The 14,283-nt window shown below is 36.6% G+C and overlaps 1 protein-coding gene across 1 annotated transcript in view; it reads right to left on the reverse strand.

The window, feature by feature from the left end:
- Positions 1-202: 202 nt before the first annotated feature.
- Positions 203-14,283, reverse strand: part of LOC306949202 (aldehyde oxidase-like) — a gene marked incomplete at both ends in the record, with an annotated part of 37,020 nt that continues 22,939 nt past the window's right edge. The window contains 13 exons of the mRNA XM_079538984.1: positions 203-412; positions 2,178-2,366; positions 2,922-2,987; positions 3,600-3,714; positions 4,294-4,346; positions 5,942-6,016; positions 6,529-6,657; positions 7,350-7,445; positions 8,407-8,634; positions 8,927-9,118; positions 11,369-11,455; positions 12,405-12,492; positions 13,161-13,294. Coding sequence (XP_079395110.1) covers positions 203-412; positions 2,178-2,366; positions 2,922-2,987; positions 3,600-3,714; positions 4,294-4,346; positions 5,942-6,016; positions 6,529-6,657; positions 7,350-7,445; positions 8,407-8,634; positions 8,927-9,118; positions 11,369-11,455; positions 12,405-12,492; positions 13,161-13,294 — 1,662 coding nt within the window. The remainder of the gene's footprint in view (positions 413-2,177; positions 2,367-2,921; positions 2,988-3,599; positions 3,715-4,293; positions 4,347-5,941; positions 6,017-6,528; positions 6,658-7,349; positions 7,446-8,406; positions 8,635-8,926; positions 9,119-11,368; positions 11,456-12,404; positions 12,493-13,160; positions 13,295-14,283) is intronic.

The raw sequence follows: 14,283 nt of genomic DNA on the forward strand, positions 1-14,283 counted from the left end.
CAGATAATTCCAGAACAATGCTTGAAATGAATTTTCTGGAATAACTTAGTTGTGTGGGACCTGTTACCACATATTTCAGTTTTGAAGGAGCCTTCAGTGGAAAGGGCTCTATGGTATTGCTCTATATAATGCATTCCCAGCCGGAACATCATTAGGCACCTCACCACTCAGGGATGCCAAAAGCTTATTTTGTTACATTTACTCAGACATAATTAAACAGATCACCCCCCCACCTACCTATTACCATCTTTGTAAAGTCATCTGTGCAGGCTGCTCGTATTTGTTCAGCAGTCAGAGGGCTGTTCAGGGCAAAGGTCTTTTTTAGTTCTCTTTCATTCCTCACACGAGTTATTGCATCCCTCAACGCGAAGAACACAGAGCATCCCAAGAAAAGTCCTGCCTCACCTATCCCCTGGGAAAAAAAAGGTTGAGCAAATGAGAAATACATGTCACAGCAATATCAACTGAAAAGCTCAGATGATAGCAACTCAAAGCACTTCATTCTTTAGTATGCTTTTCTTCAATTTAGTATAAGCAGACTTAGGTGATGTCAAGTCTGCTGCTGCTGGATGCTTCCAGGGACCTAAAAAGGTTGGCTTCAGATACTGGCTTCTGATTTTAAAATATTTTTGCCTTCTTGCTGAATGGAAATTTATAATAAGTGACAGATTAAATTAAAGCACTCTCAATCCAGTAGCAGGAACAGATTAGAAAAAAGTCAGAACTCACACTAATTCACCATAGACAAGGAAACACCTTAGTGGTCTTTACATTCTCTTACTGATTCAGACATGAGTCACATTTGTTCCTTATCGCAAAAGTAGGTAAAATCTATGTTGCCTCTGGATACTTTCTTCTAAAATACTGAATATCTTAACCTGAGTTTGACTGAGATATTGCAATTGCAATCTGCTTGCTACGATTTGAGAAACAAACGTCTTCCCCAAACATGCTGCATGAAGACAGAATCACACTTCCTTAAGACAGTGAATTCTTAGGGTAATTATAGATGTTCACAGGAAAGGGTAAAAACTGTTTGAAGAGGGATACTAGCATCAGTTTTATAGAATCAACTATGTAACTACATAATGTAGACAATATTAAAAAAATAAATCTAATTATGTGTCACAAAGACAGCTTTAAATAATTTTAAAGGACTTATTTGTTCTTTAATAACTTTTACTTTAAAAACATGTTTCCTACTCCTGTCATGCTATTTTACTGAATTCTAAAAGCATAACTAATATCTGAAACAGCTGAAATTTTGCACAATTGCCTTTATCTTGATATGCTATTACTACTTGCAACTGACAAGAATATTTACCGGTGTAAATTGAAGCAATGATTCTACCAGTTGAATAGTTCAGCTTATCTCATATATAAGTACACATACACATTCCTATTTCTTATTGCTTAACACAATGCACATACTCTCATAGTCATTATCATTCTCTATTAATTTCTTGATTATTTTCATTCTAACCCATCAGTCTATCACTGATTTAAAAATTTTAAATTTACCTTGCAACTTCTGTGAATAGCTTGTTAACAAAACCCTATAATTACTACTTGTAAGCCATGAAAGCTATGCTGAGAAAAGTTCTGGCTGTGACTTGTCAACCAATTCCTTATCCAATTAACAATTCACCTTTCAAATCAGTATCTCTCCAATTTACAGATAAGGACATCATGGGGGAACCATGTCAAACCTTGCAGAAGTCCAGGTAGATGGCATCAGTTGCCTTCCCTTTGTCCACCAATGCCATCACTCCATCATAGAAGATCACTACATAGGTCAAGAATGACCTTCTGTTGGTAATCTTGGCTGTCTCAGATTACCTGACTTGTACCTCATGCGCTTCAACAGTTTTCCAGGAGGATCTGTTGCATGATCTTCCCAGGAACAGAGGTGAGACTCACCAGCCTGTAGTTCCCTGAGTTCTCCTTCCTCCCTTTCTTATAAATGGGAGTGATTGTTTCTTGTTTTCTAGTCATCAGTGACTTCATCTAACAGCTGTGAATTTTCAAGTATAATGGAGAGAGGCTCGGCAATCATACAAGCCAGCTCTCTTAGGATCCTGGAACACATGTCATCCAACCTCATATCTTGCATATATAGACATACTTTTCTGTATTTATTTCTCTGATTGTCCTGAGATCTAAGATGATTTGCTTACCTTGGATGAATAGATGGCATATGGATTTTGGGAAGATGACAGCAGGGAAACATTAAACTGTTCTGGAATATCACAAACAGCAGGGATCTTATACTGATCTGGACCCCGAGTACGCAGGACTCCTTCTGGAGAGTACTTCAGTTCTTCCATTGTGTAAAGTCCAATGCCTTGAACAAAGGCACCTTCAATCTTAAAATAAGAAAAGACATAATATTTGTGTACTCATGTTTGTTAAGATGGGTAAAACTGTAGCAAGAACTGATTTGTATCACTGGCTCTTAGAAGATCAATTTATTTCCTGTTTGCCTAAGGGGATTTTTCAACATTTTGTAGCTATCATGATGGGACAAGCTTTCATATTCTTCTCTCACACCAGAGACAAGTGCATTTATGATGAATGATGAAGTCTGTGGACCAGCCTGCAATGTAGAAAGGTGTTTCCCTGTTAACAGGTAGGAAGGCAGATTAAACAACGTGAGAAATCAGAGAATGCAGGCCACAAACAAGATTTAAGTCCGGCAGACAGTGAGCAAATATACATGCAGGAAGTACTACAGGTTGACATTAGAGATAATGGGTAAAATTCAGGCCTCACTGACACAAATGGGAAAAGACTGCAAGCAAAGAACTTAGTAATATCATATATGACATATTAATGTTTTCTAAATTAATAGAGAAATATTCATTTCAGATAAGACTATCAGCTTAACAGAAATCAGACAGCAGGAAATTCTTGAAACATACCTGTCCTATATCCACAGCTGGATTTATGCTGCATCCAATGTCCATAACTATGTCTGTTCTGAGGTTCTGTAAATAAAATTCAGTGTCATATCACTGATAGAGACGGATAGGGTAGAGGCACAAGAGCACAATATGGGTTAGAGTTGGTATTCAATGGAATAATATATGCTAAAATGCATGTTCTTCCACACGTACACAATATCAAAGTAATTCCCCATACCTCATTACAAGCAAAATGAGCTTGTCTCAGCTCTAATGGAATTTTAGCCAGAGCTAGCCATCACAGATCTTTTCCATTTACACAAGGAAATAAGTACATATAGTGGGCGTATGATCAGTAGACTACAACACCAACCTGTATATTTAATTTTGCTGTAATTTGTTTGCTGACTAACAGGAAAGGACAGGCAGAGAATATGCCAGATGTCCGCCATAATCCAAAAGTGAACTGGTATGACATTGATACAGATGTGCCAGATGTGCAGTCAAGACTGCACAGATATCATTCTGCGCTCCTCCAATTTGCATTCACTCTACGAATATACTTATTATCAAGTGAAAACAGGTGATTTATTCATGCAAAGCCCAATAAGCTGTTGAAATGTTGAGTGACAAAAAAAATCTAGAGGAAGCCTCATCCACATTATTTACAAAACTAACATGATGCTCAGTTATTACCTTGTGATCTCCCGTTAAACAGTTAATTTCAACTTCTGAACAAGCAGTTCCATAAAGAAAGTACGTGAATGGCTGTCCTTCCCCTTTCTCCCAGTCCATATTTTCATCATAGCCTCTGATGTAAGAAAAAGTTCACAATGAATAATCAATGTTTGTATCATGAAAAAGCACACAAGCACAAAAGTTTGAAAATACTTGATGTGAAATCTAAAATAACAAGTGCACTTGGTTGCTAATTCCAGATGTGTGTCCTAGAGCTGCCATATATTTTTTTCCCTTTTGTAAAATGCAGTGTAATCATGTTTAAGGTGAAAAACGTAAAGAACATATAGCACAACTTATAGTATATGGTAATATAGCTTTCAGTAAATAAACTATATCCTGCTTTGTGTATTTGCCATTATGGGCAGCAGTCACTTTCTCAGTGTTTCCTGATTTTCTAATGGAAGCATTAAGGAGCAAGTACAAGTTGAAATATTCTCTTGATGCTTTCTAGAGAATCTGCACAGAGCCAGCTACAAATTAGCTCCTTAACATTATAATCCAACCTTTCCACATATCAAAGACTTATATAAAATATAAGCTGAGCCATTAAGAACAGTTGGACAGGGTCTCACACCTACTGAATTGGCATCGTCAGAAATCAGTCCTGGTGTTTAAGATCATGCATTTTAAAGGAACAAAAATACTTCACCTGAAGTAGCCAGTAGCTGAAAGACTCACACTTTGTTCAAAGGCTTCTTTAATCTGTAAAATACAGTGAGTTTTGTTGTAAGCCAAGGAACCAGTAAGGAAGGAACACAGCATGCATCCATTTACTTAAAAAGAAACTATAAGCATGTTTAGCTGCACATGGTGCCTTAGCACTCCACCACACTTGAAGGAGTAACCTGAACTCTTGGTAATACAATAGGGAATGGACCTGCAAACAGCAGTGTTTTTAAAAAAACCTTTATTGCTGGTAACACCAGAGTCAGAAAGGGTCCTGCTTGACTTTCCTGTTCAGATTCAATAGAAATGGGTCCCTCTTTGTCAGCTGAATTGAATAGATCTGGTTGATACATCACTGAGACAAAAGATCTGCATGACGTATCAGCATAAAAATGACAGTTAACAAGAGAAATGCTCCCTGCACTGATCTTCAGCCAGTGGCGTAAAAATGGATATAACACCTTATATTTCATTTCAGTGACATTCACGTCAGATGTATGTGATTCACAAGTCAGAAGTTTTGGGTTTTTTAATATATTAAATTTACTTTCTCTGCAAGTCATAAAATTGTTTCTCTGCATGGTTTAACATTATTTATTAGGTTAGCTATTGCTGCTACTGCTTTAGGTGTGTCTGAATTATCCACACGGATTTGGCACTAGAATTTATTTTTTTTTGCATAGATAGCTGTCAGTTATCAAGTTACCACAGGTATCCCAACATTAATTGCTGTTGCCAAAAATTAATACTGCCAAGATAATACTTTTATTTTTTGTAGTTACTACAGTATTTAATCCCATAAGAAGAAACACCCTAGTGTACTAATCTCTAAATGTCTCAGTGTAGGGATTGTCATTTCCATAAGGCTGTAGATAACAAGTAATATTGGGTCATCAGAAATAACATGCTTTCCTTTAACATGACAATACAGCCAGGCTCGCAGACATATCTTCATGGAAATAGCTGATGTAGCAGAAGAAATATAATTAAGACAATGCCTTGCCTAAAATTCTGTTACTACTTCAAGTGGACACCAGATACAGGCCATTAATATGAACAGCTTTAGCATTAATTCTGTACTAACTTACAGCAAATGTAACTAATATTATAATGAATTATGTATCAGAGCAATGGAAGCAAGCATTCTTGCTCTTTTTTTTTTTTTTTTTTTTTTGCAGTTCTGTAATACACCATACATGGCAGATAGAAGTATGAGGTTGAGAAGGTTTCCATTTATTTGTGAATTTGTGATTACTGAAAAATAAAGAACAGCCTTGTAGGAAAACAGGTATATGTACACATACACCTTGAAAATCTTCTTGCAACAGCCTGTTTAAGAGTAAGTTGAGGACAGTCCCACTACTGCACAAGCTAACATTTTATCTGCATAAAAAACTCAAGAACCTCCAAATGTGACTCCACAGATAGCTTTCCTTCCTTTCCAACCCAGATATGATCTAGAGATTATTTTGCATGCATCCAAAGCACCTACATTCCAAATATTCTGTGAATCAACACGTTCTAAAGCTTTTAGCTTTAGGATTATCAGGCTTAGAAGACTAACAGATGACAAAACGTGTCACAGGTTCTCCAAGCACACAAACACACTTAGTAGGTTTCACATCTCTTACCCAATCGTTCCAGTTGCCTTTTGGGTTCTTGTTAATGATAGGCTGCAGGCGTTTCAGAAGAGTTTGGCAAGCATCCTGGTTATGGAGAGAAATCAGAAGAAAGCAATGCAAGATTAACAAACATAAATTTGGCAAATAAAGTACTACTCAAGATACATTTACTCAAGATACATTATAGTTAGTGCCTCATTAATATGTTCTTTATTGTAATTTAGAAAAAGCATGGAAGGAGTTAACTGCATAAGCACAAACCTTATAAAGGCTTGATTTAAAAGGGCAGGAATTGTTACTAATAAGTATAAAAAACAGGAATAAAATACAGAATGAGTATAGGACTAGTTTGCTTCTGTCTGAAGAGGCGAGGGTTTGGTCAAATGTAAGCTTTCTGAAAAAAAGCTCAGATCATATTCTGAAATTTCATAAGCACCATTGCTGGGATACTATCAACAATTAATATTTTTTTCTTGGCAATCCTTAGTGGTGCTACTAATAACCTCAAATAATTTCCATGGAGTCACAACACCAAAAGTTTGGCAGACATTAAATACCATGAGGGACAGTGTGTTTTGTTAAGCTAAATACTTTACCTTCACAGCCATGCCATTGACATCTGTCCCTGCAGATCCTGCTGAAGCACACGCATTAGGAACAGTTGTTGTGCTTGTTTCACAGAAGTGAATATATGACATTGGGATGTTTAATTCCCGACTAGCAACCTGTTTCAGGAAGCAGAACATGTTCTTCATTTCAGAAACATTCCAAACATTTCAACTGTTCCCCAATACTTGCTAGAAGTCGGTACTACTAGGAAAGATACTGTTTTAGCAAGTCTTTTTCTAACATCCAGATATAATCATTCTGCTGAGTTTGTCAGCACAAAGAGACAGCACAGAAGAATAATGTTTTAGCTGCACTGAAACTCTGGATTGAGGTTCTGAAGTCCAACATTCAGATCCTGATTTTGCTGATTATGACAGAGGACAAATTATGCATGCCCAGATCCCAAGCTTTCATCAGCTCACTAATTATCTTTAGAGATTATGTCTCAATTATTCCAATTATCCAGTAAACAAAGATGATGGCAATATCATCTCTTTAGACAGTACACTTATGTGATTACTGACTTCTTTTGTAGTAGAGTAGGGATTATAGAACCATCTCCTAAATATCAAAAGATCTTATTTCTAATGAGTCTCCTCACATATCACGGGAAAAATAATAAACTTATTTTCTCTCTTTCTGTTGTCCCTATCACCTTTGCTTCCCAACTCTATCAATTCAAAGCAGCAAGAACAACGATAACGAAGAAACTGTTAATCTGGTACACTAAATAAGCAAGAAAAAAAATTTCCCATTGTTTATCTGTGTAACAGGCAAAACAGAAGTTAATATTTGGATCATTTATTACCTGGATCATTTTTGTATGAATACCCTGTCCCAATTCAATTCCACCATGTGTCAACAGCACAGATCCATCCGTATAAATATGAACCAGAGCAGCAGCCTAAAAGAAAAGTAAATGAATAAATAAATAAAGATCATTCAAGTGAGAAATTGTTATATATGTTGATGGATCAAAAAAACGAAAGGAGTTTTCTGCCTAATGTTTTTGAACAGGTGACATTTTGAATTCTAGTCCCTTAACAAGCTTCAAAAGAAAATGACACAAATCCTTGGAGGTCTGCTTTTTGCTGCTGTTAGATCTTGAAATATAGCCAGACTTAGCAATAGACTCTCAATAGTTTCAAAAAAAGCTGTAAGAACCTCCATCATTATCTAACTGATATCTGAGTGCCTTTGGACTCACGAGTTTTGAAAGGCTGTCAGTTCTAGACACAGTAGGAAGGCTCTGAATGAGATTTTCCTCATGTAATCAGTGGGAAGTAGGTGCTGTAGACTACAGACGTTGTGTATAGAGACAGGCCAATTCGATCTGATTCAGTGAAGTCAAATGATTAATTTTCAACTTATAAAATGTTATTTATTCTTCAAATTATTGAACACCAATGTAAAACAAACATACTGACTAAAAATACTGCTGTTCTCCTTTTCATCCTTAAATTTACTCTTTGATGACTTCAAAGGGTTAAGCCTAAGAAAAGCCTCTCATATTAACCCCTGGTCAGAAAGAGTAAGCCCAGAACTATTTCTAAAATTGACAACTTACCCAATTACACTTTGCAATCATTCTTAAAATACTCTTAATTGCTCCCTTTTCTATATCACATCCTAAGAGACAAAGCTGACTTCTAAATAGGCGGTCTATGCTGCCTGGGTACTGAAGATCAAACAACTGTGATCCCAACTTGCAGATAGCTGGAACCTAGTCTCCCAGCAACAACTGTTAGAAGAATGATAACTTTCCAGAATTTGAAAGATGACTTTTCCTTTATTGTTATAAGGTAACTATAATTGTCTACAAACGAAAAGTTCAGCTCGTTTATTCTTTAAAAAAAAAAACTAACCTGAGAAAGGTAACGTGAGCCTAGTCCAAATGGAAACTTCATTGGAACAATGGCAATGCCTTTTTTCTTCCAGTAATTTTGTTTGTTAAATTCCTCGATAGCCGTTTTCCTACTGTAGTATGCAGATTTCTCCAAACATTCATTCCAACAACGTACTAAGTTTTGTGGATCAAGTTTTTGTTTGAAGTGTGTTTGCTCATCCTCCTTATACATATTTATTTCCCTAACCTGAAATAATAAAGTTAGCAGACACCACAATCACATTAAAGGTAGAATGACCATATGGGAGAGAACTAGTAGACAACTAGTCTAGTGTATTATGGGCTTTTTATGAGCAATTATCATTTTCGTTCGGTTGTAAAGAGCATGCTATTCTTCAATAATCAGACACCGTTAAAAGGAAACAATTACAGTACAAATCATGCTTGACATTAAAAAGATTTGTTCAAACATTTGAGCTAATCCAAACAATTTTAACTTAACAGATTTCATTTCATAAAAGATGTCTTCGTATTCTCACCTTTTCTGGCGATAAACCTGTTTTCTCTGCAACTCCTGTTATCCAAGTTTCTGTCACCAGTCCTGACTGAGGAAAACCAAACCCTCGAAATGCCGTGTTTGATGGCAAGTTCGTTTTGCAAGCAGAAGCCCAGCACCTCAAGTTGGGAATCTTATACGCATTGTCCATTTTTAATAAGGACACTTCTGCTACCTGAAGTAGGGAACAAACAAGAAGAGTTAGATTTCAGAACAGTAATTCTTTCAGATTCACATTTAAATCTTTCTCATCTCATAGATAGACCTTCAGTTTTCTGACAATCATTAAGCACACACACAAATATTTTCAGTCATTTCTCAAGCAACATATTAGATTTCAGTTGTTTTCACCTGCTATTCACAGAAAACAGATAAAGTTACTAGTAGTTCAGTCATTAGATAAAGATATAAAGGATTATTCATTTTAAGATTGGTTTTGCTCCTGCTGCGATATCAAAAGCCACACAGAATTAAAAGAAGGAGGAAGAGATTGAAAACAACAGAAGCTGTGAAAGGAACTGATGAAAGAATTCTGAATTATCACGTCCTATCAAAATTCACAGTTAAGGTTTGGTTCCTGTAGAAAACCTATGTACTGCTCTCTTCTGGTTCTTATGTGATTTTTGTTGTTGTTGGGATGTTTGTTTCTTAGAGGTTTCACCTGACATAGAAACACAAGAAAAGGAAAATCCCAGAGTAGGTATCTCTAGTTAGACTCTAGGACTCAATATCAAAATAAATAATTTTTTTTAATGTCTCATGGTCAGGCCATTAGCTCTCTTTAGTGTTAAGTAGATTTCTTAGAACAATAAATCTAATCTTAAATACCTACAAGTTCTACTGTGCTTTAAACAATAAACTTCAAAACATTTATGTATACAGACAATTGAAGAATACTGCTGTAATAACTATGTATATGGATAATGTCATATAATGCTACCTTTCCACTTAGGAAATGTAAGTTGAAATGTTATTAGTGGAATGAAAACAGGGGACATATTTTTCTTGTTACAATCACAACTTTTATGGACTTCAGAGAAAATGTGTGTCACAAGCTGCACAGTCTTAAGAGGGTTATTGATATACCAGAGTGAATATAACACAGTTATACTACAACGCTAAGTTATTCTCAAGTTTCTTCCTAGAAATGTCTGCTTTAATCTTGATGCCTTAAACATAGATTATTTTGCTAAGCCAGGTCAATTTTTAGAAACAGCAATAGTATGGACAATTGCACTGACAGATTTCAGTGCACAGAAAATACCTTCAGGCAGGATAGTAACCCATATAGACAGTAACCTCAAAAAATATTTCACTTACAGGTAGAACTGAAAGGTGAGATGGGCCCCATAAGTGACAGTAAAAAGGCAAGAAGGATTCACAGTGACTGAGAATAAGGGGCGTGAAGGGGAATAGTTAGAGATAGTTTACAGAAGCAAGCATGTACAGCTTGTTAGAAAATAAGGGATGGCAGACACTGTGTCTGGGATAGTGAGGGGGAGGAAGGCCATAAAAATAAGGGTTTGAGAACAGCCCGAGGACATTTGGCAGGGAGGTGATTAGATGTCCACAGGGCAAGAAGAAACCACTTTTGAGGGATGCCCCTCCCGAAAGGCCAGGAGTTTACAGCGAAAATGGTCAGAAGCCTCCGCAAGGAAAACAACAAATCTTCATCCCATGACCCACTACGCACGCGCAAGAGGGGAGGGTCTGCATGCTAACAAACTCTCAGGGGTGTAATGAATGCGTATCCGAATTCCGGGAAAACTATTGATGATGAATTAGTTTTGCCTATATCTGTAGCACCATTTTTCTAGACGGTGTGCAAGTTAAGCAGATCTATCCCCCTTGCACCTAGGTGTCTGTGCAGCACTGAATAAAGCGTACCTGCTTTGTAATCTTACTTGGGTTAGAGTTTGATTCCACACATCAGAATAATCCATACAAGTGCAGAGAGATAGCAACATTTTGTACTATGTAGAACTATAAGCAAGGAACTATTGTACACAGCACAGTAAGTGCAGATTTGGGACAGAAATGCACAGAGCTGATAGCAGAACAATTATCACTACATTTATATTCTGAAGGCTAGGAAGATCTGCTCAGCTTTGCAGACACAAAGCTTTATTGCTGGTACAAACATAGATACTATGTATTTTTAAATGAACACACTGTTGACATGTTTGTAATGGAAAAACAAGCCCGAGAGCCCACATATGAAGCAAATGTGTAAGGAAAACATCAAGAAGCTGACATAACTAAATAAGGAAAGGTAAACTGCTAGGTGTAGATTTTTCAATAAGAACACAGTCCTTACTCTGCATGATTATATGATTAATACCTGTGCAAGTGAGTTTGACATTAATAATTTTCCAGCTAATAATTTCTCCACGTTATAAGATTTGTCAGCTTATGAAATCCTTACCAGGACAGATTCATCAGGGGTGCATCCACCATTAATGTAATATCTGGCATCCACAGCTCTGATTCTACCATCATTCATGAAGCCAACCTACAACAAATCACCAATTACCTTAGATTTTTGACATTCATTCCTTCACTGTTTGTATATTTTGCAAATGAATGTAAGCCACATAAGGCTCCTACTGCACTGTTAATTCCCGAGCAGCATTACTGAAACTGTAAAAAGGACAAGAGAAAATTTAAGAAGTATAGATACAGGAAACAAGCCTATTGATACAGGAAGAAACAGGGAAGCCCGGTGGTTTTTTGTGTGTTGCCCAACAGATGGCTTAAATGTCATCTAGGAATGCCCACAGCAGGCAGAGTCAAATTTCTTCCTAACTGTAAGAACAGATAGCAGATGCAGTATGACATTTGCTTGTATTTATGAAGAAATGTTATGTTTATCTTGCATCTCTTTTCACCTGTTGCCATTAAAGATAGTTGCTGAGTTCTCAACATGAGCTACAAATATTTTTTTCTTCAGGGATACATCTTAGACAATTCCTCCTGCTTTATCTATGTATTCGTGATTGAAATGTAGACCGCATTTTCCCTAATAAACTGTTACAAGTAATGACAATGCATGAACAAGGAAGCCGTAAGTTTCCTCCAGAAAGTGCCTTTTCATGAATCACACTGTTTCTGAGAAAAAAACAGCAGTTCCTTCGTGTAAACTTAACTGCATGCAGGGTTTAAAAACACCTGCACCTGCACAAGTTCTGAGCTAGCCTGCCTTCCAGGTCCCAGGAAGAAAGACAGAGATACAAAAGGAGAATAAGAGCAATGAACTAGAAAACAAAACAAAAAACTCTGCAGAGATAGAGAAAGAAGCAGGTTGTAAAGCACCTTTACCTCTTTGTTTCCGAGAAAGTAGTTTGTTTTTAAACTGATTATTATTACTCTAATGAATAGAAAAAGTATTAACCAGTGACACTGAACTCCTTATTCAAGGACAACGAGCAGATGTTTTTTCACTAAATTCTTATGGTACTCACTTTGTATTTGCCAATAAAAGGATGTCGGCCACCAGTGATCAACATATCATCTCCCCGGCTCAGAATAAGACGGACTGCTCTGTTGGTTCTAAATCAAGAAAAGAAAAGTAAGAATTTCAGATAAACTAAGAGTTATTATTAACAGTGTTAGTGTATTCTATTAATTAGGAATCCAGATTTGCAACGTATAAAAGTATGTACTGAGCTTTAGTACAAAACTGAATGTTAATAGGCTTAAATACGTGCATAATGCTATATCCAGAGTTCATTTTCTTTTGCAGTTACAATCAAGTCAGAATTTTTAATTTCACCTCTTGAAAGTCAATGAAAATTTCAATTTTAAGACTGAACTGCGTTAATTGTGCTAAGAGCAGTTCCACTCATAAACTCAGCCACTGACACAGCAGGATCCAGTTCACTTCCGGATGGCCAATGTCATGGTTTCAATGCGTTTCAGTGTTTAGGGACTGGTCTTTTACAAATGGTCAATCATTTCAAGGCTACTTCAAACTTACACTACTCACATTCTCTTCAAATCCCTTCAATTCAGATGAGGTGAAGCTGCTTAACGCAACTTAAGCAGTCTAACAAAGTGAACAAAGAAAAGCATTGAAAAATCTTACCAAATGTACACAGATAGGATTTTATGACATTTTGGCTAGCAACCTTCAGAAAGGAAAAGACAATTTTGCCAAGATGTAAAAATCGTTCACTCAGTTTTCTCTTCATATCCCAGTACACACACATCACACTTACTTGTTTGCTGCCACTGAAGCAACTGATGCCAGTAAACCAGCTTTCAGGAGTTTCCCACCAAAAGCTCCACCAACTCGTTTAACATGGCACATGATCCTGTTTGCTGGAACGCCTAGACTTGCAGCTACCATCTCCTGTAGAAAGTTTTACACCAGTATCAGGGCCTGCTTTTAGCTCTAAAGTCAGTATTTGAATTAAGAACCTTTTGTAGAGAATGGCTATAAAGATATTCTGTTCATATGTTTGTTGTTAAATTGGCTTACAAGACTTTTTCCCTTAATCTCAACTTTAAGAAAAGCAAAAGAGAACAAGAAACACTCAGCAGTGTTTTCATTCAATATCTCTGTCATGGAGACTGTGAAAGGGTCATGAACAGAAGTAAAGAATATACATACCAAAAAGTACATAATTTATGCATGAAAAACTGAGAAGCTTCATGCATAACTAAATAAATATCAGAATACAGTATACATTTTTATTAACTAAAGCATTTATATTATTTTAACTTCTAATTAAAATTTAAATTTGTTTTTTAATAATCTAAAGCCTTGTTAATACCAGGTATATCCTTTTCTCAAATCTCTAATATACATCATTTTCTCAAAGTTCTTCATGCTTCTTGGTCTTGCCAATAAGGTAATGGAAACTGAAAAGTCCAGCTGAACTGGGCACTGAACACAAAATGCCAGCATTTGTTGTGAAATATTATCAGTTTCATGTACCATGGCCATTGCTATGCAGACAATATGTTGCATCAGTTTGCTTTACCATTATGACATGGAGCAGCAGTCTCCCCTACAGCTAATGAGTAGCTCCGTCTGTTAGCACAACAACTGCAGAATGCTGATTGCTCTTCACCTCAACAGAAGCTAAACTCCACACGGAGTTTCTCAAAAACACAATAGTGGGGGCAAGATACGCTTTCTTCAAAGTGGAATAAGAGACATTTTCTTCCTCCTTACTGTCAAAGCAGAGTGGTCAGTGTACATCAGGATACAGCAGTACTACAAAGCAGATCCCACTGGATAATCCAGATGTGAAAATTCACATTTCCAATATTTCTAAATTGCTAAGATGGATTTTCAAACCACACTTAAGGAGCCCTCTGTCACAAGTTCAATCA

Source organism: Tetrao urogallus, assembly GCF_951394365.1.
Source record: "Tetrao urogallus genome assembly, chromosome: 8".
In the NCBI taxonomy this organism is placed as follows: Eukaryota; Metazoa; Chordata; class Aves; order Galliformes; family Phasianidae; genus Tetrao; species Tetrao urogallus.